At 44.0% G+C, this 25,159-nt stretch overlaps 1 protein-coding gene across 2 annotated transcripts in view; it reads right to left on the reverse strand.

Annotated features, from left to right (window-relative positions):
* Positions 1-1,042: 1,042 nt before the first annotated feature.
* The window catches only part of tmem245 (transmembrane protein 245), a 65,733-nt gene continuing 41,616 nt past the window's right edge, over positions 1,043-25,159 (reverse strand). Inside the window, exons 2-18 of one of the 2 annotated variants that reach the window (XM_030071628.1) lie at positions 14,827-14,944; positions 14,248-14,343; positions 13,129-13,236; positions 12,774-12,983; positions 12,487-12,656; positions 11,798-11,821; positions 9,282-9,386; positions 9,048-9,130; positions 8,763-8,853; positions 8,534-8,632; positions 8,294-8,425; positions 7,940-8,062; positions 7,556-7,701; positions 6,349-6,449; positions 6,052-6,226; positions 2,802-2,996; positions 1,043-2,695 (exon numbers count right to left, since the gene is read on the reverse strand). In XM_030071628.1, the coding sequence (XP_029927488.1) occupies positions 2,650-2,695; positions 2,802-2,996; positions 6,052-6,226; positions 6,349-6,449; positions 7,556-7,701; positions 7,940-8,062; positions 8,294-8,425; positions 8,534-8,632; positions 8,763-8,853; positions 9,048-9,130; positions 9,282-9,386; positions 11,798-11,821; positions 12,487-12,656; positions 12,774-12,983; positions 13,129-13,236; positions 14,248-14,343; positions 14,827-14,944 (2,022 nt within the window). In that variant the 3' untranslated portion in view covers positions 1,043-2,649. The remainder of the gene's footprint in view (positions 2,696-2,801; positions 2,997-6,051; positions 6,227-6,348; positions 6,450-7,555; positions 7,702-7,939; positions 8,063-8,293; positions 8,426-8,533; positions 8,633-8,762; positions 8,854-9,047; positions 9,131-9,281; positions 9,387-11,797; positions 11,822-12,486; positions 12,657-12,773; positions 12,984-13,128; positions 13,237-14,247; positions 14,344-14,826; positions 14,945-25,159) is intronic. The other variant, XM_030071627.1, reaches the window with a different exon arrangement.

Raw genomic sequence — 25,159 nt, forward strand, 5'->3', positions numbered from 1 at the left:
GTAATAGCTCCGCCAGTTATATGAATAGGCTTTGTAGGCAGGTGCTTCTGGAGAGTTAACATAACCGGAGAGTTAAATGGTTCTCATCCAAACCGGCAGACAAAGAAATAATAGCTTTGCATGGGTTTGATGTTTGTTTTCCGTCCATCTGTCCCGGCTTTCACAGACACAGCGACAATCTGTAAAGCCTTTCGAGAGCAGATCGCACAGCCTCTCTCAGCTCTCGGCAGCTCCGGCACAGAGGGAGATTTTAACCTTTAGTTATTTATTCAAGGAAAGTCCGCCGGGCATGCCTGCTCTTCTCCAGCAGCGCCGTGCACTGCATTCTGTTAAAAATGATCCCACTTCTTATGTGACCAGAACCATCTACCGCTGGCCTGTGAGCGGCTCCACAGGCACTGGTGTGGGTTCAATGTCTTGCACAAGGGCACGTTTACAGCAGCTGGGCGGCTACCCTCCCAGCCACAGGCATGAAGTGAATCAGGAGTCCTTTTCCTCTTCATTACCCTCTTTCTTCCTTTATTATAAGATGCATGTAATTGCTCATAGTTATCCTGCCATGTTTGCAGTACTTAAGAGGCAATCATTGATCTCTAAAAGTTCTACAAATCTGAAACCTGGATCAGAGGAAGCAGCAGCGTGAGAGGAAGCTTTGCGGAGAAGAGCACTTCCCCAGTGCAGTCACCTAACAGGAAGATCTATGACTCTTTCTTTAGCTATCAGTTCATCTGTTTGCATGTTTTCCTTTTCATTTTTTCTGTTATAAAGGGTGTGATTTGAAGGACATTGTTTTTTTTTTAATCAATTCAGTATGAAAAGATAAATCTTTATCTATGTGAAAGTTTGATACACTGTATGTATGTATTCCCTTTCCTATTTATCAGCAGTTTAGATGTTTGCCAAGTAAACACTAAGTGGATATAATCTTTCCAAGCTTACCACGGTGTTGGCATGAAAATGGAATTTAACAAAGTAAATATTTCCCTTTCAACAGATAACAAAAACCTCCTCAGACAAAAGCAGACTGTTGTGGAATCTGAAATGTCAAAATGGTAATGTTTATTGGGTCAGTGCACTTCCAGTAACTTAAAAAAAAAAAAAACCAACACAGTGATGGTACGAGACAGAGATCGCATTAGAGAGACGGGCTTGTTCCAACCCCGCTCCTAACAGATCGCAGCTCTCCAGTCCCACCACCAGGCAGCTGACGCCGTAGCCATGTATGACAAATGAGGTTCATTACATACAGATGATTCACCTGTACAAGTTGGTTATTAAAGCTTCATGTGATGTAAACTGGTTCATGTTTTCACAACTTTACTATGGAGTTAACTCTATGTGAGTATGAGGTGAGTAGAAAATACAAACATGTGTCTTCTATGAGAAGTGAGGTGTGTGTGTGTGTGTGTGAGAGAGAGAGAGAGGGGGTATGACAATCCAAGTATTAACAAACTGAACAAAACCGCTTGCAAAAGTACCCTGTCAAACTTGTCAATACCAACATACTCTAAGTGCAGGGGCGTGTTTCCACATTGACAGGTCAACTAAAGAATGACCGCATGTGCAATCGCGTGTGTGTATGTGCACTCACAGTGTGTTTAAACAAACTTAGCCTGAAAAAAAAAATGTAAGAACAGAATCCTAGGTAAGAGAAGTGAGACCAAACTCTATATGCAGATATCTAATCTGACAGCACTACAGGTTTGTTTGTGCACAGAACTCATCTCCATTCCAGACATTACAGCAACACTACATGTCCAAAAAAACATGTAACGGTTAGAGATAATAAAAAATAACAGTTATAATCCAACAGTAGTGCTATTAAAAAAGAAAAAGCAAAAACCAGTGGTACCAAAGCCTGGGCCAGGAGAGCGGAGGAGTGTCAGCTTTGTTAAAGCCAAGAACTAATGTGGTAAACTCAGATTCGTTGACGCAGTAAGGTGAATCAAGCCTTATGTTAAAGTAAAAAACAACAACAACAAAAAAGAGATCACTCTTCATCAACTCCCTGGCCGGGCATGAGGACTACTATGAGAAAAAGAGTTCAGTTCATCTTTGCACATATCAGCCCGCAATATGAACCACATGAGCCTGGAAGAGGAGCGAGGTAGGGAGCACAAACACTGTACAACCACGCCATTTTTAAACAGTCAGGGTGTGCTAACTGGAAACCGGGGGCATCGCAGATAAAATATAGAATCTTAATGGTCAGGTTTACCACAAACCACATGTGGTTTAAATTTAGGTATTTCTAAACATTAGAACGTCGACTTAGGCACTGAGTTCTGAGAGACGATGTGACGAGCATCAATTTCTCCGCCATTCAAAAATCGTAAGCCCAATGTGACATTGGTCCACATTTCATGGAGCACAGCTGGGGAATCTGAACATGTGTGCTCTCATTTTTGCAAATTTATGTTCTCGTATTGAGTCACAGGAGCTGCTGCCATGTTGCTCCATGTGCACCCGCTCTGGTAGACAGATGGCATCATGGGTAACCAAGCATTACGCTGCCATCTCTTGGTCAGGGCCATCCCTGAGGAGCGGGGCAGCATAGGGAGGACGTTCAGAGAGGGGAGGACTTCCCCTGGGAAATCATCAGCCAATAGGAAGCCGGAAGACGTTTCACAGAGCCACACCCTCTTTTTCTCACTCACTGGCCTTCTTCAGCACAGGCGTGGAGTCTGCAAAGGACCTGAGAGTGACAGGAGGACAACGTGAGGGTGGGAATAGTGCAGCATATTTTCCCTTGGCTAAACACATCACCCACTGTGTGTGCAGGTGTTTGAGGTGCTGTTTACCTGACGGGGTGGAGAGGCCAGGACGACTGAACAGGCGTGGGCACAGCAGAGCTGGGGCTCATCAGCATGGCACTGTAGATGTTGGCTGCCACCACCAGGATGCAAAGCAGAATCGGCCCAATGATGGCCCCCTCCAGACCCAAATAGTACGCTCCGCCTGCCACAGCTAGACCTGTCAGATACGGGTGCCCACCCCTGGCAGACAAGGACGAAAACGGGCCATTAAAACTTAAAATACCCACAAAATGATTACCTTCACTTCCTGGAAAACAGTTTCTTTTGCTTCTTCAACTCTGCCATGCCCATGGCTGGGCCTTAACATCGCTGCATGTCAGAACTTTATTCAAAACCACAGAACTTTGTTTCAAATTCTTCTGGAGACTCCAGGGTTTCCAAAGATACCAAACATGAGCTGCTGAATTATAGGGAAATGTGTTTAAAATGATGCAGAAGACATCTAGATATTTTCTATCTGAGGTAATGGTGCAGCCATGCTATCTTGGGTTTGACTATTGTATAACTGATGTGCCTTCAGCGCAGCACTGCAACCAGCACACACACAGTGCCTTTGTCGTATAATAGGGGGAAAATATTCACAAAGCACCAGATTCTACGTTTATTTATTTAAAATAGTTAAGCAGTTGCCTTTGCTGGCGGTTTGAAACTTGACAAACACTTTAGGAAAATGACTGCGGCAAACTGAGACAATGTTTACACTTCTCCAACAAGATGGACTCATTTCAAAGCCATATTAGGACAGACACCAGGCTTGTATGCAGAGGTGGCAGAACTCAGAGTTTCGTTTCCTCTCCGCCTACCTCACTTGTTTGAAAAAGCAGCACTGGAGGGGGAAGGAGGAGCAGCTGTCTGATCAATGTGGCTGTGCAGGAGTCAACCAGAGACAGTTTAAAAAGCGAGACGACACAACTTAGAATCATTTGATGAAGGCGTACCTGAGTGCAGAGTATGACTGATTCTTCTGAACACTGTGACTTTGTTTGAGGTTTTCTCTGTGCCATCTGCAGTCAGGTCCATAAGTATTTGGACACTGACACAATTTATAATTTTGACCTTGTACACTACCACAATGGGTTTGAAATGGAGTAATCAAGACGTGACTGAAATTCGGACTTTCAGCTTTAATTTAAGGGGTTGACCAAAAATATGGCATTAAACTTTTAGGAATTGCAACCAGTTTTATACATTGTCACCCCATTTTCAGAGGCGCAAAAAAAAATTGGACACTTGACTAAAGAGCAGTTTCCCGTCCAGGTGTGGCCTTTTCCGAGTTCATTCTGAGTGTTTGCATTTGCATTTGGTAGCTGTTTATCAGAACTCTCAACATGTGATCCAAAGAGGTGTCTATGCAAATGAAAGAGGCCATCATCAGGCTCAAAAAGCAAAAAAAATAAATAAATAAATAAAAAATATCAGACAGATAGCCAACAACTTTAGGAGTAGCCAAATCAACGGTTTGGTATATCCTGAAAAAGAAGGAATGCACTGGTAAGCTCCATTTCAAACCCACTGTGGTAGTGTAAGAGGGCAAAATTATAAATATTGTGTCTGTGTCCAAATACTTATGGACCTGACTGTATCTGTTGGTGCTTCCTGCTGCACAGACACTGCTAGGCAATACAGCCAGCCACACCCCCTTAGAAGAAGAAAGGGTTTACACTCTCCTTAGATAATCCCCTATAGATATTCAACATAATGTCAAATGATATACAAGTTTAATATCAGAGAGTTTCAATAAACCATAAATTACATTTCAAGTCTGTAAAGCATTGTTATGGATCCCACCAGAGTTCTGGACAAGATACACCCAGCAGCACTGTGATTAATCATAACATTTGTTGGCCTGTTGCTCATAGACTAAAAAAGACCTGACATAAGCCCTCAGCCAAGCACAACCCTAACCTTACTGCTGAGGGCGGGTCTTGCCCAGAACTCTGGTGGGTTTCATTATGACAAAGTGGCCATCCAGCAATAATGTCAACTAGACCTACATGTTTGTTAAGACTCAGCAAACACAAACAACAGAATGTCGCTAGATATGTCAATATGTTGTTGAAATGTAATTTATGACCATTGACCTTCTATTAATTCATATTCCATAGAAGACTATCCACAGGAAGTGTGACCCAAGAAAGCATGCACCATTTTCTTTTTTGATATTGTATCGCTGTACTCTATTACAGCATCTTTGGGTGACCTAAAATACAATAAGAACATCCAGTGATGTTCATCTAGCTTTTAGTTTTTACTTGAGGATGGTCAACTTAGCCCCTAAAACGACAGTGATTCAAAATATGCACTTAAATGTGAAGGTAGCACCTATTCACCCAGTAACAATACAAAATTTCTACCATTTATGACATTAATATTTTTCAAATATGTGTATTTATTTATAAGATACTGTCAATTGAGGGGAATATTCCCAAACAGTTGAAGACATATTTCAAAGCAAACTCTCAGGTTCATTCTTACTCTACCCGTTATTCTTCAGATCTTCATCCTCCTAAAATTCTCACCTGCAGAGGTCACTTTTCATTCAGATACAGAGGTACCAAATTATGGAATGGTTTTTCTCGCCTGTTAAAAAAAAATGTTCCTCGACAAATTGTTATAAAAGATGTTTAAAGGATCATTTAATTGCTGTTTTGAAATAGTTTTTTTTTTTTTTTTTTTTTTTTTTATGTGTACATGTTTTTAATTATATTTTTGTTTTTTTTTGTTTTGTTTTGGGTTTTTTTGTTTTTTTGTTTTTTTTTGTTTGTTTGTCATTAACTCTGGAGTCATTGTCGATACAATCCGTCAGAACTCACACACACACACATAGTTTATCATTCTTGTATGTTAATTTTGTGTACTATATAACATTGTAACATTTTAATATTTCGGTGGAGGCTTCAGATAAGCCCACTGGGTTTTTTGCCTCTTCCTGCATTGTGTGTTATTTGTTATCTTTGTATTTTGGTATATTTTAAACTGTGCAAAATAATAATAATAATAATAATAAATTAATGTATGATTGTGTTGTATCTCAAACAACACCTAGATATCAGTTTACATCTCAAAAGTTATATTTTAGGGTTGCCGGTCCCTTTAACAACCACGGGCAGGTTGTTTAAATTTTGAAGTCAAATGCCAAATGCCAACACTCAGATCTGTCTGTCCCACAGGGGGGGGTGTTCACGTAACACACACACAAGCTGGTAACACAGCAGTGCCGCACATGCGTACATACCCGGAGATATCAGAGTAGATGGCTGTGTCTACAAAGTAGGTTGGAAGCAGATGGCAGACGAGCAGCAGCAGGGCCTTGACGCCCTCTCCCTGTGCCAGCCACAGATCACACACAGCTGGCACCGCTGCCCAGTAGGTCCCCAAGAACGGCACCGCACCCAGGATGGCAGCCAGCGCTACGGGGAGGGGCAGAGAGGAGGGAACAAAACAAACAAACAAACAAAACAAAAACGATGACCACGGCTTGGCAGTTGCAGGTGTAGTGACAGCATGAGCTGCTGCGAACACACTGACTCACCAGAAGGGATGAAGACGATGTTGATGCCAAAGATGGTGTGTGTGAGCCAAGTGTAGAGGCCGTAGAAGCCAGCCATCTTCAAAGAGGCGTCAAACACTCCTCTTCAAAACAAACACACGCAACGTGAAACAAATAATCTACAACTGTGTCATAATTTGTATCATTTTGTCATATATATACACAGATCTTTATTTTTATTATTTTCTACACTGTACTGCAGATTAACACTGAAGATATCAAAACTATGAAAGAGCACATATGAGATTATGTAGAAAAACAAAAAAGTGTTGAACAAACCAGAATATGTTTTGATAATAAAAATAAAAATAAAACATTGAATCTGAACATGTGTCCAAACGTTTGACTGGTGCTGCATATTTTTATTCTTTTCACTTTGACCTACAACATGTATGGAACAGATATGGAAATAAAATCAGGTCTTTTGTACTGTAAATGTGTAACCTGCGAATGTGTGCTTCTTAAAATACTTGCATTTGCAAATGTATACAGAGATTTGTAAATTCATTTAAAATGTAAGAAAAATTATTTTAATTTGAACAATTGTTAATTTAGCAGATTACTTTTAATACTACTTTGTTATATAATATAACGCATATAATGGCATTTCTACAATTTATGCTGTGTCTTGTTTTTCACCTTTACTTTTTTCACTTCTTACTTTCTGTGTCTAACATCTGGCCAGGGACTACAGATGTAAACTGTAAATGAGCCTGTTGGCTAATTCTGGCACATGTACAGCAAGTATATCAATGTGTCCCTGTCGCTGTTCAATTAATATAATAAAATAAAAAATCTATATGTATCCAGACTTGGAAATATGTATTTAATAGCTTGTACTTCATTTAAACCTAAAACTGTAGGTCACACAGACAGTGATTAACCACCAAGATCCGTCTAAAAAGCACAGCAGCATCCAAGGGAGTGGAAATTTTTGGCGAGGTAAGTGCCAGGCGAATTCCAGGAAGTGTTTTTGAGCAAACAGGCGTCTTATACTTTCTGGCAGAAGACATCTCCATTCACTGGTGCGACTAAAATCTTGCAAAACTAGTAAAATAATGCTTTTCCCACTTTTTAAAACTTTATTATTAAGTCAGAAAGATTAAACATGTTACCATGCACTTTAAGTCAACATGGGATATTTTGTGTGTGTGTGTGTGTGTGTGTGTGTGTGTGTGTGTGTGTCTACCTGATGGCCTCCTCTACAGATTGGCCAATGATATTGGAGGAAGGTCCAGGCTGGGACAGGGGTGTCAGGCTGATGACCCATTTTACAGGTTTGTAGTATTCTCCACTGGAGCTCAGCAGGTAGAAGAGAGTGGTCAGGAAGATCACCTGCACACACACAGGAAAAGGAACAAACATGATCAGCGTGTCACACACACACACACACACACACACACACACACACATGCAGCCATGGTAGATGTATCAGTTCTTGCAGTGTTTTTTTTTTTTTTTTAATTAGCTATTTATGAGTTTTGTGTTATAAAATACCAGCTTTGGTCTAAAAGTTTAAATAAAAAATTTGAAGCTGAACTCAGCACAAATTGCTCGGCCGGGTGTTTCCTACCAGACTCAGGGCAAAGTTGAGCAGAGCCGTGCCGCTGTGGAACAAGACGGTGAGCAGAGTGGTCGTCGTGGAGATGAGAAGGCCGACATTCCTGCTCATGACCACCCACAGAGACTCCAGGATCTACAAAAAAACAAGGTAAAAGTAAACATGTCGGCTCTCGCAAGATGATGCAGTCCCCTCTGTCACCGGGTTTTGACTTGTAACTGTACTAGCCTTATGAGGCCATAACAGAGTGGTGACCAGCTTCATTCCTCCAGCTTTCATCAAAATCCAATCAATAATATCTTAACTATCACCTCTGAAATGTGGACAGCACAGAGTAAACATTTTGGCATTAAGCTCTCTACGTACAGACAGGAGCGTCTCAATGTTGTCCTGTACAAAAGAGGCGATGTCCTGCCAGTCCAGAATGTCGCCCAGCCAGCTGTTCTGTCTCTGAGTCATCATCTTCTGACCTCGATGGCGTCCAGCGTGGGTCACATTCTGCAGTACGCACAGGATAAAGCTTTGTGTAAAAATAAGCAACACTGAGTGTGGCATTCGAGAAGGCAGGGCCCCTCCCACTGCGTCGTCTCACGGATGGGCGTGTACCTTAACAAACCAGGAGTGGTACAGTCTGTCCCAAAGCTCCAACACCTGCTTCTCAATGACTGCGGTGTGGTTCACCTTGTCTCCTAACATCTTATGAAGCTGCAGACACAGAGAAACACCAAAGAGTCATTGCATCATACACTCCTAATACCTAGCTCCTGTTTTACATGTTTGCATGTTCAAGGGCAGAAAGCCCATAGAGAAATGTACAGGTAATTGTCACTCTCACCTTCTGAGTTATCCATTCTCTCCCATGCTGATAGACATTAGTAGCAGCTGAGTTCAGAGCCTTTTGGACCACACGGGCCTCTGGTAGCCAACTAGAGGGGCGGGGAAGGAAAGACAAAAGAAAGCGAAAGAGAGAGAGGCAGAAAAGGAAGAAATCTCAGATGGGTGACAGATGAGAAAATTAAACCTCCATGTCTTTTTTTGCATGAGAGAGGTGACGTGACTGACAGGCAGCCAGAAAGACCACACAGACACCACATGAGAGGAAATGTGAAAACTGTCATACTTGGCCCATTCTGGGTGGTTAGACACAGTCTCATTGATGAGGTTACTGGTCACCTCGATGATGTGAACACTCTCATGATGAACCTAGAAAAGAGCAGGGGCAGGGAAAGGCAGAAAATACTCTGTTAACCAAGGTGATGACAGAGGCGTCACTGAAACACACAGCGGTGCAGAGGTGTTAACCAGGACAATGTCGAATACGGTGCTGCAACACAAAAGCACAAACACGGCCTACCATAGCAGTGAGCAGCAGAGCCATGAGCAGTGTCCCTGTGACCAGGAGGAAGATGATGAAGATGCTGATGATTTTATCCAGGGATCGCTCCAACCACACAATCATCTGCACGGAGAGGAGGAAGACAACGCAGAGGGGGAGAAGTAGAGGAATGGGGAAGATGAAGACAGTGAAAGAGAGAATGACAGTGACAAGAAGTGAAAAACAGGGGGAAGGTGGCAGAGAGAAGTAGAGACATAGTGAGTACCAATCAGAAAGTGATAAGGACATACAATGGCTGGAGAAACACATGGAGAAACCTGTGTCGTTGTCTTGTGAGGAGGCCATTTTGGATCTAAATTACAGCCAGTAGCCACCACTTTGAACTCTGAGGGCCATAAGAGAACAGACAGGTTGTGTGCTTCTGTATGTGTGTGTGCCTGACTATTAAAGTATGCTTGCCAGGCTCTCTTTACAAATGGTGGCAGTTTTTTTAATGTGGACTACTGCAAGGTGGCACAATTCTTAACCCAGGTTTCTCAATGCTGCAAGAGCCTCCAACAGCCAACTTACAACAGCTTCTAAATCCCATTAGTGTGTACCTGACTGTGTGCCTGTGTCTACAGCCATGTGTTAAAAATTCGAGTTATTGATGTCAGTGAAGAGGCTCTGTTAGTCAAGACCTCCTTCCCATGAGGCCATGTCCTAACGGCTTGCGATCAAATCGAAGATGACACGTTATGGCGGTCAGTAAACGTCATACTGCGTATCAGCGTCTCATCTCAGTACAGGATAATCAGCGTGATCGTCAAGAGAGAGTTTACACAAATCCACACTATAGCAATGCACTGCTGTGTTAGTCAAATTAATCTTTCCAGAATATTTATGAAATCTGTAGGAGTTTTTTAAACCACCGATATGAATCTTACCTTTGTACTTGGCAGGCTGACGGATGTGATGCTTACACCCAGTAAGACATACAGTGGGCGGACAAAATAACGGAAACACCACTTGGAACAGGACTTGACTTTGGAAGTAACTACATGAGATTTGCATAGGCAATTGTAAACAAGCAAATCATTCAAAGTTGAATGCTAAGTAACAGTAGGAGCAAGCTTTAAATCTGACAATTACCACTTTTATATGCCAGTTCTGAAAGCAGTATTTGGCAACTAACAGGGAAAAAAAGAGACCAGATAGTTGGTGCACAAATTGCAGGTGCACTAGTCACACACAGACGGTAAGATTAATTAATGTGACATGAAAAAAATTCTACACCAAACATACAAACTTCATTATCAAGGACAATCATCATGAACTGCAGTCCACAAACACAAATAGATGGACCATAAGCAGGATAGTCGCTTAACACCACTAGACAACAACATCAGAAAAGACCAAAGAGTTGAGTCAACACCTTTGTCTAAACAAATACCCTACAGCAAGGTGAGCTTCACAGATCTGGTATTTATGTGGGGCTGCTATTTGGAAACCACTTGTTCCCAAAGCTAATTCACAAAAAAAAACATATAGCGTGGTGTAAGGAGCACAAAAATTCACCTCTGAACAACTGAAAAACTAATATGCTCTGATGAATCATCTTTCACTATATTTCCTTTATCTGGACAGGTTTGTGCTTTATAAAGGCCAAAGAATGCCTTCATCCCACAATGTCTGTTGTCAACTCTTAAGATATCTCACAAAATTAATGGTTCCAATGACTGCATGGTAACATAATGATAGGGAAAACCTTGATATTTCCATATTCAAACACCACGCCAGGATGAAGTTAAATACCTGCCATGGCTACCCCATCACCAGATCTAACCATCATTGCAATTTTATTCCAAACTCAGGAGCACAAAGCCAATCTGCCTCATTCCTAAAAAGCTTGAGTCCTTTGGTGCAAATTACAAATATCCCACTAACCACAATTAAGGACTTGTTTGACAGCATTTCAGGGTGGAATTACCCACTTCTACAGATGAAAAGTACCTGAAATCTTGCTATTTATACAGTATGCTGTTTGGTGTTTCCATTGTTTTGTCCACCCCCTGTAGTCGCAACAGATCCCAGTCCCAGTCCCCACCCATAAAAGCCTTCACCTCTGATCCCTTTCATCCCAGAGGGCCTGTCTGGGAGTCAGCCATGCCCACCCCACCCAGTCTGCTCTGCCCCGTCTACATCAGCCATCTCTCCATGCAGCTCATACACTCTGAAGCCAACCTGCCAATCGAATCACAGCAGGGAAGATACAGGAGGGGCTGAGGAACCGGTGTGTTCCCGCCCCGCCGTAGCTTCACAAGAACAGAAGCGGGAAGCAGGAGGGGAGTGAGGGGACAGACACAGACAGGATGAGAGGATGATGACAGTGGATGGGAATAGCGTCAGTCCAAGCTACTACAAGGTGTGCTCACGCCTACACACTCACACACACATCTTTCTTCCTGCTCTCTCTCCCCCAAACACGCAGACTTTCATGCTCTGTCAATCTCTCTGTTTCTTTCTCTCAGCACTCTGTTTCCCCAGATCATTACCTGCTTGTTAAGCCAATGCCAGAGCTTGGGGAAGAGACAAAGAGACATTGGGAATTATTACTGGAACGATCTGTGCAGCAATCATCACATGTACCCGAGCAACAAGAACAAAACCTCTGTTTGGGTACAGGCAGTAAGAGCATCAGGAAGTGGGCAGGGGCAGGCAGGATCTAATTGGATGCAGGACATACAGGGAGACTATAGTGGCAATACAATGGGATGCAAATTCCTGCGATTACAAACATGTAATCGGACCGGGTCATACCTACATCCCAACATCAGAATAAAAAGTCGTTTAGTATGGAAGATATCAGACATGAGGCAGTTAGTGTCATTTCTACTGGAAAAATCTAAAACCTTAAGAGGATTCATCAGCTAAATGACCTGTGGCAGAGTATTTATGTGGTATTAAGCCCTTGCATCATTCTCTCTCTCAGATCCACCTGAGTACACTCATGTTAGGCCTCACCTTCAGCGATCATTGACCACAGTGTGGAGCAGCTAGGCCCTGGAAGCCTTCAGGGGCCTCAAATGTTGACAGTGACGAATGCATGGACACTAAAAGGATGTGCCAGTGTAAGAGAAAATGTGTGTGTGCGCATGTGTGTATAAAAGGAAGTGTCAAGTCACTGGAGAAATCGGGCCGCTGACCACATCAGCATCACCCTGACACCAGTCAGAGGCCTTACCTTCGTATCGACGCGCAGCAGGAACTGAGCCAGGCCTCTGATTGGTCCGGGCAGCAGGGCCTCCTCTCGCTCACGTCCAAACTTCTCGAGCACCGTCCACCACGAGGCAAGGGTGCGCTCTGCAAAGCTCTTCACACCAAAGTGGACCACCAGCTTCTTCATCACCCAAACTAAAGCAAAAAACGCAGTCATTCAGTGGTATCAGTATAGCCGTTCACATGCCGAAATAATGCAAGCGATCTGTGAAGAAGTGTGTAAGAGCAGGCATGTGTGTAGGTGTGTGTTACCAGCCACAGGGATTGGCAGCAGCTGCAGGATCCAGAGGTTGAGCCAGACCTGAACTACCACTATGGCCCAGACTAGTAGTATGAAGTAGATATCGCTGGCCCTTTGCGAGCTCTTTTCTTTCTGGAAGAGGCCAGCTGGCATGGGCCGAGAGCCGCTAGGGAACCCTGGGGTGACAGGGATTGGAGCGGGACCAGCAGAGTTCACGCCATCTTGGAGGGAGGGAGGAAGGGACACAGAAAGGGAGGGGTATCCAGAGAGAGGGAGTGGGAAAGACAACATGAAACAAAAGGTGAGCGATCTTGATTGCATTTGTACTTCTAATAAACAGAGATGGCAGAGGGCGAGTTGTCTCACCTGTGGAAGAGTTTTCGCTGGCCTCACTTTTCAGTCGCAGGTTGCTACAGGAGATGGCCATATAGATAGTGTTAGCAGCGAATGACAGCACCTGACCTGACAGCTCTCCTGAAGAGATAAAGAGGAAAGAAAGAGGAAAAAGTGACATATTAAAAACACAATGCAAACCTTCTGTGCATCTCTGACCCTGCTCTCAACTGGTTTGAATGTCCATCTGAGGCGATCTAATCACAAGCAGACGGCGCTTTTGCAGTTTGAACAAAATGCATCCTAATGCATCCCCAACAACACTAGAGGACTGCCTGATTGCTTTGTGGAAGGAGTGTCTGGTAGAGTGGATTGTTGGTGGTGAAACTCAAACTGAGATGAGGTTTGTGTTGTGGTGATCTGCCAGTGCCTTCATCCAAAAATCCAAAAATAGAGTGACTGGTTTGTTTAAGGGCCAGAGATCTGGAATAAGCAGCCTGAGATATAAAGGTGAAGAGGAAACCAGGACGGGAGGGAGTTGGAGTACAGAGGAATGCAGTCACAAAATCTGATCAGATATTATCACTGGGGACGCAGTTGACATGTATGATAACACCAGATCTGAACGATGATCTGTCGCGGCTGTCCACTTGTTACTGGATCAACCAAAACGGATGTTAACACCAAGTACGAACAAGGCCTGTGTGAATGCAAAGTGAAAGGCTTTTCATGCCGCTGTTTGAGGCTTCCAGACTCCCCACAGGGTCTTAACATACTGGCTGAGGACCAGCTCCATCTCCGAGCACTCAAGAATGAAGTAGCCCTTCGATAACTTAAGAGGCAAAATAAGTGCTGAGTCAAGTGCTGAGTTAGTTGAGGGAATGTTTAACACCATTTGAATAAAGGCCATTAGCTACTTTTCCACTGCTGTGTTTAAGGAAGGACGTTAGCTAACCGGATCTGTTCATCAGTGTTTACTTCCTGTGTTTGTTCTTCACAGTTAATTATCAATGGGCTAATTTTAGCCTGTTGTACTTTTGGCCGCTAACTCTTCCTACCATATTTATGTTCAGTATGTTTGCTTGACAGGGAGTAAAGAGTTCTTACTGTGATAAATATGGAAAACGTGTGTGCATGCCAACACATCCTCACCTTTGCCAGGGACTGGTGGCTTCTCTTGGGAACCCACAATGAGCAGGATAACGACAACAACAAATATGGGCACTCTCCAAGAGCCGGTGAGAGACACTGAAAACACAGAGATCATTTCAGCTCAGACACTCTGTCAAATTGTCCGACAGCCCTGTGGAATCCCCCTTGGCTCTCCTGTGCGCTCTTTGCCCTTCTCATAGATTCTTAACTGCTCTCAGTCACATTTAACATTTCAGGCCTGAAGGTTAACACCTCCTCTCTGGACGCCTCAAGCGTACTATAAATACTAGAGACTTAGACTTAGAGACCGCCTCATCTGGCTGTATTAATGTGTGCGTGCGGATTTCTTGGCCTTTGGACAGTGTCTTATCATGACTAGGAACATATTTTACCTCCAACCTTGGAGCTTGCAGCTACCAGCAGCAGCAATTTAAACATGATTTGACACAAATCCCTCCCAGGCTCAAAAAGGGAGTCAAGATGAAAATATGAATAGCCTCTGTGCCTCTACCTTCAACCTTCAGCTACCTTCAGCTTGTCTCAGCAGGCTCCTGCACCTCCCCACCTCCCCCAACTCACCCAGGTAGAAGAGCAGGACAGCCCAGACAGGAACAGACAGAGTCCTCAGGTAGCACTCAGTGCTGGGACTCCACTTGAAAGCTACAGCCAAAATGTAGCCCACCACCACAGTGCAGACCTGGGAGAAGGCAAGAGAAAGCAGAGGGACAGCACAGTGATGAAGAGGGATGGGATGTGATATAGTATACAACAACAAGGGGAGACACTGAGACATCTGCTCAAAGTTTCCTACACATATTATAATTCCTTTGTTTTTATTGACTTCAATTGTTCTTGACTACCTTAAATAATTTGACTAGTATTCTGTGTGATGTATGGTGATATAAACTAATAGGGCATCTGAGTCTAAAACTAAAATTAACATGTCAAATGTCTGTTGGCAGTTATTTAAAGTCTTTAAGTACAAGTGTATCAAGACAAAGTAATGGTTTCCAGATTTCTGCAAACTCACTGTGCATTTCCGATTTAATTCAAAAATCTTTATAAAAAAAAAAAAAAAACAACTTTTAAGTAATTCATTTTACATTTCCAAATCTGCCTAGAAAACCTGTTAGTCAAGTCTACAACTGCTTCAGGCCGATGTTTTGGTAGTAAAACAGTAATGTGATGCTCCTCTCCATGCTGCATTCAAATGTTCACCACCAAGCCCTTTGTACACTCTGCTTCATACAAAGATGTCTTTCGATGTAATTTAATACAGTGACCTCCATGCTATTTATGAACAAGTGCCACACTTCAGACTACTTCTGCATTTAGAGAGGATGGGCTGTCTGGGGAGGAGCGGTGGTTTCTAGTCACAGAACAGCTATGCTGTGACCGCTCAGACCCCTGGAGCTGTTTAGGAACAGTAAGACACTGTTCAATCAGATATTGAAACTGCAAGAAATGAGATCAGCTGATGCACCAGCTAATATATCATCAAAGAACAATATTTACTACATTGAATTATCCATTGAAGGGCTCTCATTCTAAAAAGCACAATTCATATCAGGCATGACAGCTGAATGTATGACTCAGGAGATTAGAGGCTCTGTCTAAAAACAACACTGCTCACCTTGGCCGGCCAGGGTAAATCACCAATTCAATGGCGTCTTATAAGAAATTAAAAATTTAATGCAGAGAGCTCAAAGTCATTCCTTATGATTTGTTCAGGCTGATCCATATTACAGTGCTCACCTCACCCACCCAATACAATAACAGAATCACCACTTTAAGGCACTCATCCTTTAAAATACAATTAAGGCAGATGGCACTAGCTGCCAGTCATTACGACTTATGTAATTATAATCTCTGTTAAAAAAAAAAAAAAAAATTAAAGCTGCAAGCAGCGTTGGACGGGCCCTCGCCCCCCCCCCGTGCACGTCGGGGACGGCGCGCGTGTCGAAGCGCAGACAATTCGTCCGTTTGTTCCAGTTTTAAGGGTATTTTTCGGTGCTTTTATTGTGAAAGAGTTTTGGGCTTTTATTTTGAAAGGTCGCGGAAGTTCTAGCGTGTGACCGACAGGACTACTGGCAGCTGCTGCATGATCACACCAAAATGCAGGCACACACACTCACTCACTCACTCACTCACTCACACAAACACACACACACACACATACGCACGTGCACGTGCACAAACACACACACACACACACACACACACACACACACACACACACACACACACACACGACGCCAACAAAAAACCCACTGGTAGTACATTCGCTGCTGGTGCCCCTCTGGCCACTAGCAGCGCCCCTCCAGCAGATGGCGCCCTTAGCATGTCCTAGTGTCTGACTGACTTGAGTAGTGGCAGCTGTGGCATGATCACACCAAAATGCAGGCAGACAGAGAAATCCTCATTCAATCTAATGGAGAAATCCAGAAAACCCACCCCTTTTTGAGGTGTCACAGCTCGGTCACCGTTTAAGTGACAGACTTGATTCAAAGTTTAAACGAGTCACGAGACTCGGATCTATAAATCTCCCATTTACATGATTTTGCTATCTTTTACCGTTTTTGAGTTATGGCAGTTTTAGTTTGAGAGTGTTTTCTGCTCCCTCTGAGCTCTTACAATGGGTGTGTATTGCACATTCATGAGGCAGTTAGAGTGAGTCACATGTCCAGGCAGAGTGCAGAGCAGAGCACACCAGAGTCAAAAATGTTTGAAAACTCTTCACAGCTCCCACAGACTTGGTCCAATCCACATCAAAACTACATATTTTTGTAGGAATTTTCGTCTTCTTTCCATCTGCATAGTTTTCAAAGCCATCAGACTTTTACTTTAGAGTCCAGGGGCCTAATTAGTGCCAAGTGTCAGCCTCTGCACACCAAACTCCATGGGAAAAAATGAGATTTTGGCTCTGGCCACTCTGACTTTGAGGGCTTATAAAATCCAAACGAATCGAGTAATGACGGAGTTTTTAGCAACTTTTGTTCAGCACTGTGTCCTCTGTCATCTATTAAATTTTCAAGCCGCTGGCATTTACGCCCTGGGAGGAGATAGATTTTGTTCAAAGCGGAATTTTGGGCGAGAACGTGATGTTCAAACGCAAATTGCGGACTTCCTGTTGGTTTTAGAGGGGGGGTGTCAGCGCGTGATTTGTAGGCCTTCATGAGACCTACATTTCGGCGTTGGTTTGGTGTTTCTATCACATTCCTGTGGGCCACAGCAGCTGCCTTTGTGTCCCTAGGTGGCGCTACCGAGCCCATTTTTGCACTTAGGGGGTCCGTTTGTCCATTTTATCAAATTTTTCGCCAGACCTGGCCTGCGTGCCGAATTTGGTGAGTTTTGGAGCATGTTTAGGGGGTCAAATTAAGGCCAAATGACACGTAAGAATAATAATAAAAAATTAAAGCTGCAAGCAGCGTTGGTCGGCCCTCGCACCGGTGCCGGTCCGCCACGATGTTTGTGTCATTGAAGTGCAGACAATTTATCCATTTATCCATTTTAGCTTTTTGAGCCGCCACGATTTACGGCCTAGGAGGAGATAAATTTTGTTCAATGCGCAATTTCGGGGCCCGACATTTACTTTGAAAGGCAAATTGCGGACTTCCTGTTGGTTTTAGGTTGGGGGGGCGAGCGCGTGAAATCTCGGCCTTGATGAGACCTACGTTTCGGCGCTGGTTTGGTCTTTCTATCACTTTCCTGTGGGCCGCAGCGGCCGATTTAGTGTGCCTAGGTGGCGCTAGAGAGCCCATTTTTGCACTTTGGGGGTCCGAGTTGCCATTTTATCGAATTTTTCGCCAGACCTGGGGTGTGTGCCAAATTTGGTGAGTTTTTGAGCATGTTTAGGGGGTCAAATTAAGGGAAATGTGGGCGTAATAATAATAATTATTAAAGGCCCAGGATGTCCTAGTGTGTGATTGACATGAGTACTGCGCTAATACATGATACATGAGCAGCTGTGTCATAATCAGACCAAAATGCAGGCAGACAGAGAAATCCACATTCAATCCAATGGAGAAATCCATAAAAACCCACACCTGTTTGAGGTAACGCCGCTCGGACATCGTTTCAGTTACAGACGTAATTTGAAGTTTAAACGAGGCAGAAGACTTGGCTCTATAAATCTCGTATTTACACTATTTTGCTATCTTGTACCATTTTTGAATTACGGCAGTTTAAGTTTGACTGTTTTCTCTGCTCCCGCTGACGGTTTATAATGGGTGTGTATTGCGGAACTGTCCGTTGCCTAGAGTGAGTCACATGACCGGGCAGAGTGCAGAGGAGAGGACACCAGGGTCCAAAATGTTGGAAAAGTCTTGACAGCGGCCACAAACTTGTTCCAATTTAAAAATTAATTTCATATTTTTGTAGGAATTTTCGTCCTCTTTCGTGTGGCATAATTTTCGAAGCCGTGCGATGTTTACTTTAGACTCCAGGAGCCTAATTAGCGCCAAGTGTGCGCCTCTTCATGCCAAACTCCATGGAAAAAATGACGCCCTCGAAGTCGGCGTTGCCGACTTCGAGGGCTTATAAATCCCAAACGCTTCAAATTAATAATAAACCTTTAACAACTTTTGTTCAGCACGGTATCCTCTATCATGTATTAGCGTTTCAAGCCGCCATGATTTACCGCCTCGGAGGAGATAATTTTTGAACAATGCGAAATTTCGGGCGTGACTCTTACTTTGAAGGGCAAATTGTGGACTTCCTGTTGGTTTTAGGTCGGGGGAGCGAGCGCGTGAAATCTCGGCCTTGATGAGACCTACGTTTCGGCGCTGGTTTGGTCTTTCTATCACATTCCTGTGGGCCGCAGTGGCCGATTTAGTGTGCCTAGGTGGCGCTAGAGAGCCCATTTTTACACTTTGGGAGTGCGTTTTTCCATTTTAACGAATTTTTCACCAGACCTGATGTGTGTGCCGAATTTGGTGAGTTTTTGAACATGTTTAGGGGGTCAAATTAAGCATCAAAGAGACGTAATTCCAGCAAAAACAAAACCAACATTAAAGCTGCAAGCAGCGTTGGTCGGCCCTCGCACCGGTGCCGGTCCGCCACGATCCATGATGATGTTTGTGTCATTGAAGTGCAGGCAACTTATCCATTTTTCCCATTTGTAATAGTATTTTTCTGTGCTTTCAATTGGAAAGAGTTTTGGGCTTTTATTTTGAAAGGCCCAGGATGTCCTAGTGTGTGAGTGACATGAGTACTGTGCTAATACATAAGTACTGGCAGCTGTGGCACAGGCAGACCGACATGCAGGCAGACAGAGAAATCCTCATTCAATCCAATAGAGAAATCGATCAAACCCACCCATGTTTGAGGTAACGCCGCTCGGACATCGTTTGAGTTACAGACGCAATTCGAAGTTTAAACGAGGCACAAGACTCGGCTCTATAAATCTTGTATTTACATGATTTTGCTATCTTATACCGTTTTTGAATTATGGCAGTTTTAGTTTGACTGTTTTCTCTGCTCCCGCTGACGGTTTATAATGGGTGTGTATTGCGGAACTGTCCGTTGCCTAGAGTGAGTCACATGACCGGGCAGAGTGCAGAGGAGAGGACACCAGGGTCCAAAATGTTGGAAAAGTCTTCACAGCGGCCACAAACTTGTTCCAATTTAAAAATTAATTTCATATTTTTGTAGGAATTTTCGTCCTCTTTCGTGTGGCATAATTTTCGAAGCCGTGCGACGTTTACTTTAGACGCCAGGGGCCTAATTAGCGTCAAGTGTGTGCCTCTTCACGCCAAACTCCATGGAAAAAACGACGCCCTCGAAGTCGGCGTTGCCGACTTCGAGGGCTTATAAATCCCAAACGGTTTGAATTAATAATAAACCTTTAGCAACTTTTGTTCAGCACCGTTTCCTCTTTCATCTATTAGCTTTTTGAGCCGCCACGATTTACGGCCTCGGAGGAGATCAATTTTGTTCAACGCGCAATTTCGGGGCCCAACTTTTACTTTGAAAGGCAAATTGCGGACTTCCTGTTGATTTTAGGTCGGGGGGGCGAGCGCGTGAAATCTCGGCCTTGATGAGACCTACGTTTCGGCGCTGGTTTGGTCTTTCTATCACTTTCCTGTGGGCCGCAGCGGCCGCCTTCGTGTGCCTTTTTGTGCCTAGGTGGCGCTAGTGAGCCCATTTTTGCACTTAGGGGGTCCGAGTTGCCATTTTCTTGAATTTTTCACCAGACCTGGGGTGCGTGCCAAATTTGGTGAGTTTTTGAGCACGTTTAGGGGGTCAAATTAAGGCCTAACGACACGATATAATAATAATAAGAAAAAGAAACGATACAATAACAATAGGCCCTCTCTCCGATGGAGGGCGAGGGCCTAATTAAAGCTGCAAGCAGCGTTGGTCGGCCCTCGCACCGGTGCCGGTCCGCCACGATGTTGGTGTCATTGAAGTGCAGACAATTCATCCATTTGTCCCATTTGTAAGGGTATTTTTCGGTGCTTTCAGTTGGAAAGAGTTTTGGGCTTTTATTTTGAAAGGCCCAGGATGTCCTAGTGTGTGAGTGACATGAGTACTGCGCTAATACATGAGTACTGGCAGCTGTGTCATGATCAGCCCAAAATGCAGGCAGACAGAGAAATCCTCATTCAATCCAATAGAGAAATCGATCAAACCCACACCCGTTTTGAGGTAACGCCGCTCGGACATCGTTTGAGTTACAGACGCAATTCGAAGTTTAAACGAGGCACAAGACTCGGCTCTATAAATCTTGTATTTACACGATTTTGCTATCTTGTACTGTTTTTGAATTATGGCAGTTTAAGTTTGACTGTTTTCTCTGCTCCCGCTGACGGTTTATAATGGGTGTGTATTGCGGAACTGTCCGTTGCCTAGAGTGAGTCACATGACCGGGCAGAGTGCAGAGGAGAGGACACCAGGGTCCAAAATGTTGGAAAAATCTTCACAGCGGCCACAAACTTGTTCCAATTTAAAAATTAATTTCATATTTTTATAGGAATTTTCGTCCTCTTTCGTGTGGCGTAAGTTTCGAAGCTGTGCGACGTTTACTTTAGACGGCAGGGGCCTATTAAGCGCCAAGTGTGCGCCTCTTCACGCCAAACTCCATGGAAAAAATGACGCCCTCGAAGTCGGCGTTGCCGACTTCGAGGGCTTATAGATCCCAAACGGTTCGAATGAATAATAATTCCTTCAGAACTTTTGTTAGAAACAGTATCCTCTGTCATCTGTTAAATTTTCAAGCCTCTACCATTTACGGCCTCGGAGGAGAGACATTTTGTTCAACGCGCAATTTCGGAGCCTGACTTTTACTTTGAAAGGCAAATTGCGGACTTCCTGTTGATGTAAGGTCGGGGGGGCGAGCGCGTGAAATCTCGGCCTTGATGAGACCTACGTTTCGGCGCTGGTTTGGTCTTTCTATCATGTTCCTGTGGGCCGCAGCGGCCGCCTTCGGGTGCCCTTTTGTGCCTAGGTGGCGCTAGCGAGCCCATTTTTGCACTTTGGGGGTCCGTTTTTACATTTTATCGAATTTTTCGCCAGACCGGAGGTGCGTGCCAAATTTGGTGAGTTTTTGAGCATGTTTAGGGGGTCAAATTAAGGCCGAATGACACGATATAATAATAATAATAATAAGAAAGAAACAGTACAATAACAATAGGCCCTCTCTCCGATGGAGGGCGAGGGCCTAACAATAGACCCTCTCTCCGATGGAGGGCGAGGGCCTAATTAAAGCTGCAAGCAGCGTTGGTCGGCCCTCGCACCGGTGCCGGTCCGCCACGATGATGTCTGAACTGCAGACAATTTATCCATGTTTCCCATTTGTAAGGGTATTTTTCGGTGCTTTCAGTTGGAAAGAGTTTTGGGCTTTTATTTTGAAAGGTCCAGGATGTCCTAGTGTGTGAGTGACATGAGTACTGCACTAATACATGAGTACTGTGGCAGCTGTGTCACCAAAATGCAGGCAGACAGAGAAATCCTCATTCAATCCAATAGAGAAATCGATCAAACCCACACCCGTTTTGAGGTAACGCCGCTCGGACATCGTTTGAGTTACAGACTTTTTTCAAAGTTTAAACGAGGCACAAGACTCGGCTCTATAATTCTTGTATTTACACTATTTTGCTATCTTTTACCGTTTTTGAGTTATGGCAGTTTTAGTTTGACTGTTTTCTCTGCTCCCGCTGACGGTTTATAATGGGTGTGTATTGCGGAACTGTCCGTTGCCTAGAGTGAGTCACATGACCGGGCAGAGTGCAGAGGAGAGGACACCAGGGTCCAAAATGTTGGAAAAGTCTTCACAGCGGCAACAAACTTGTTCCAATTTAAAAATTAATTTCATATTTTTGTAGGAAATTTCGTCCTCTTTCGTGTGGCATAATTTTCGAAGCCGTGCGACGTTTACTTTAGACGCCAGGGGCCTAATTAGCGCCAAGTGTGCGCCTCTTCACGCCAAACTCCATGGAAAAAACGATGCCCTCGAAGTCGGCGTTGCCGACTTCAAGGGCTTATAATTTAAAAACTAAGCAAGTAATGCCGAAATCTTTAGCAACTTTTGTTCAGCACTGTATCCTCTTTCATCTATTAGCTTTTTGAGCCGCCACGATTTACGGCCTCGGAGGAGATAAATTTTTTTCAACGCGCAATTTCGGGGCCCGACTTTTACTTTGAAAGGCAAATTGCGGACTTCCTGTTGATTTTAGGTCGGGGGGGCGAGCGCGTGAAATCTCGGCCTTGATGAGACCTACGTTTCGGCGCTGGTTTGGTCTTTCTATCACGTTCCTGTGGGCCGCAGCGGCCGCCTTCGTGTGCCTTTTTGTGCCTAGGTGGCGCTAGCGAGCCCATTTTTGCACTTTGGGGGTCCGAGTTGCCATTTTCTCGAATTTTTAGCCAGACCTGGGGTGCGTGCCAAATTTGGTGAGTTTTTGAGCACGTTTAGGGGGTCAAATTAAGGCCGAACGACACGATATAATAATAATAATAATAATTAAAGCTGCAAGCAGCGTTGGTCGGCCCTCGCACCGGTGCCGGTCCGCCACGATCCGTGATGATGTTTGTGTCATTGAAGTGCAGACAATTTATCCATTTTTCCCATTTGTAAGGGTATTTTTCGGTGCTTTAAGTTGGAAAGAGTTTTGGGCTTTTATTTTGAAAGGCCCAGGATGTCCTAGTGTGTGAGTGACATGAGTACTGTGCTAATACATGAGTACTGGCAGCTGTGTCATGATCAGACCAAAGTGCAGGCAGACAGAGAAATCCACATTCAATCCAATGGAGAAATCGATAAAAACCCACACCTGTTTGAGGTAACGCCGCTCGGACATCGTTTCAGTTACAGACGTAATTCGAAGTTTAAACGAGGCACAAGACTCGGCTCTATCAATCTCGTATTTACACTATTTTGCTATCTTGTACCGTTTTTGAATTACGGCAGTTTAAGTTTGACTGTTTTCTCTGCTCCCGCTGACGGTTTATAATGGGTGTGTATTGCGGAACTGTCCGTTGCCTAGAGTGAGTCACATGACCGGGCAGAGTGCAGAGGAGAGGACACCAGGGTCCAAAATGGTCGAAAAGTCTTGACCGCGGCCACAAACTTGTTCCAATTTAAAAATTAATTTCATATTTTTGTAGGAATTTTCGTCCTCTTTCGTGTGGCATAATTTTCGAAGCCGTGCGACGTTTACTTTAGACGCCAGGGGCCTAATTAGCGCCAAGTGTGCGCCTCTTCACGCCAAACTCCATGGAAAAAACGACGCCCTCCAAGTCGGCGTTGCCGACTTCGAGGGCTTATAATTTAAAAACTAAACGAGTAATGACGAAGTCTTTAGCAACTTTTGTTCAGCACTGTATCCTCTTTCATGTATTAGCTTTTTGAGCCGCCACGATTTACGGCCTCGGAGGAGATAATTTTTGTTCAACGCGCAATTTCGGGGCCTGACTTTTACTTTGAAAGGCAAATTGCGGACTTCCTGTTGGTTTTAGGTCGGGGGGGCGAGCGCGTGAAATCTCGGCCTTGATGAGACCTACGTTTCGGCGCTGGTTTGGTCTTTCTATGACGTTCCTGTGGGCCGCAGCGGCCGCCTTCGTGTGCCTTTTTATGCCTAGGTGGCGCTAGAGAGCACATTTTTGCACTTTGGGGGTCCGAGTTAACATTTTCTCGAATTTTTCACCAGACCTGAGGTGCGTGCCAAATTTGGTGAGTTTTTGAGCATGTTTAGGGGGTCAAATTAAGGCCTAACGACACGATATAATAATAATAAAAAAATTAAAGCTGCAAGCAGCGTTGGTCGGCCCTCGCACCGGTGCCGGTCCGCCACGATCCGTGATGATGTTTGTGTCATTGAAGTGCAGACAATTTATCCATTTTTCCCATTTGTAAGGGTATTTTTCGGTGCTTTCAGTTGGAAAGAGTTTTGGGCTTTTATTTTGAAAGGCCCAGGATGTCCTAGTGTGTGAGTGACATGAGTACTGCGCTAATACATGAGTACTGGCAGCCGTGTCATGATCAGCCCAAAATGCAGGCAGACAGAGAAATCCACATTAAATCCAATGGAGAAATCGATAAAAACCCACACCCGTTTGAGGTAACGCCGCTCGGACATCGTTTCAGTTACAGACGAAATTCGAAGTTTAAACGAGGCACAAGACTCGGCTCTATAAATCTTGTATTTACACTATTTTGCTATCTTGTACCATTTTTGAATTACGGCAGTTTAAGTTTGACTGTTTTCTCTGCTCCCACTGACGGTTTATAATGGGTGTGTATTGCGGAACTGTCCGTTGCCTAGAGTGAGTCACATGACCGGGCAGAGTGCAGAGGAGAGGACACCAGGGTCCAAAATGGTCGAAAAGTCTTGACCGCGGCCACAAACTTGTTCCAATTTAAAAATTAATTTCATATTTTTGTAGGAATTTTCGTCCTCTTTCGTGTGGCATAATT

This window comes from Myripristis murdjan, chromosome 16 (genome assembly GCF_902150065.1).
Source record: "Myripristis murdjan chromosome 16, fMyrMur1.1, whole genome shotgun sequence".
In the NCBI taxonomy this organism is placed as follows: Eukaryota; Metazoa; Chordata; class Actinopteri; order Holocentriformes; family Holocentridae; genus Myripristis; species Myripristis murdjan.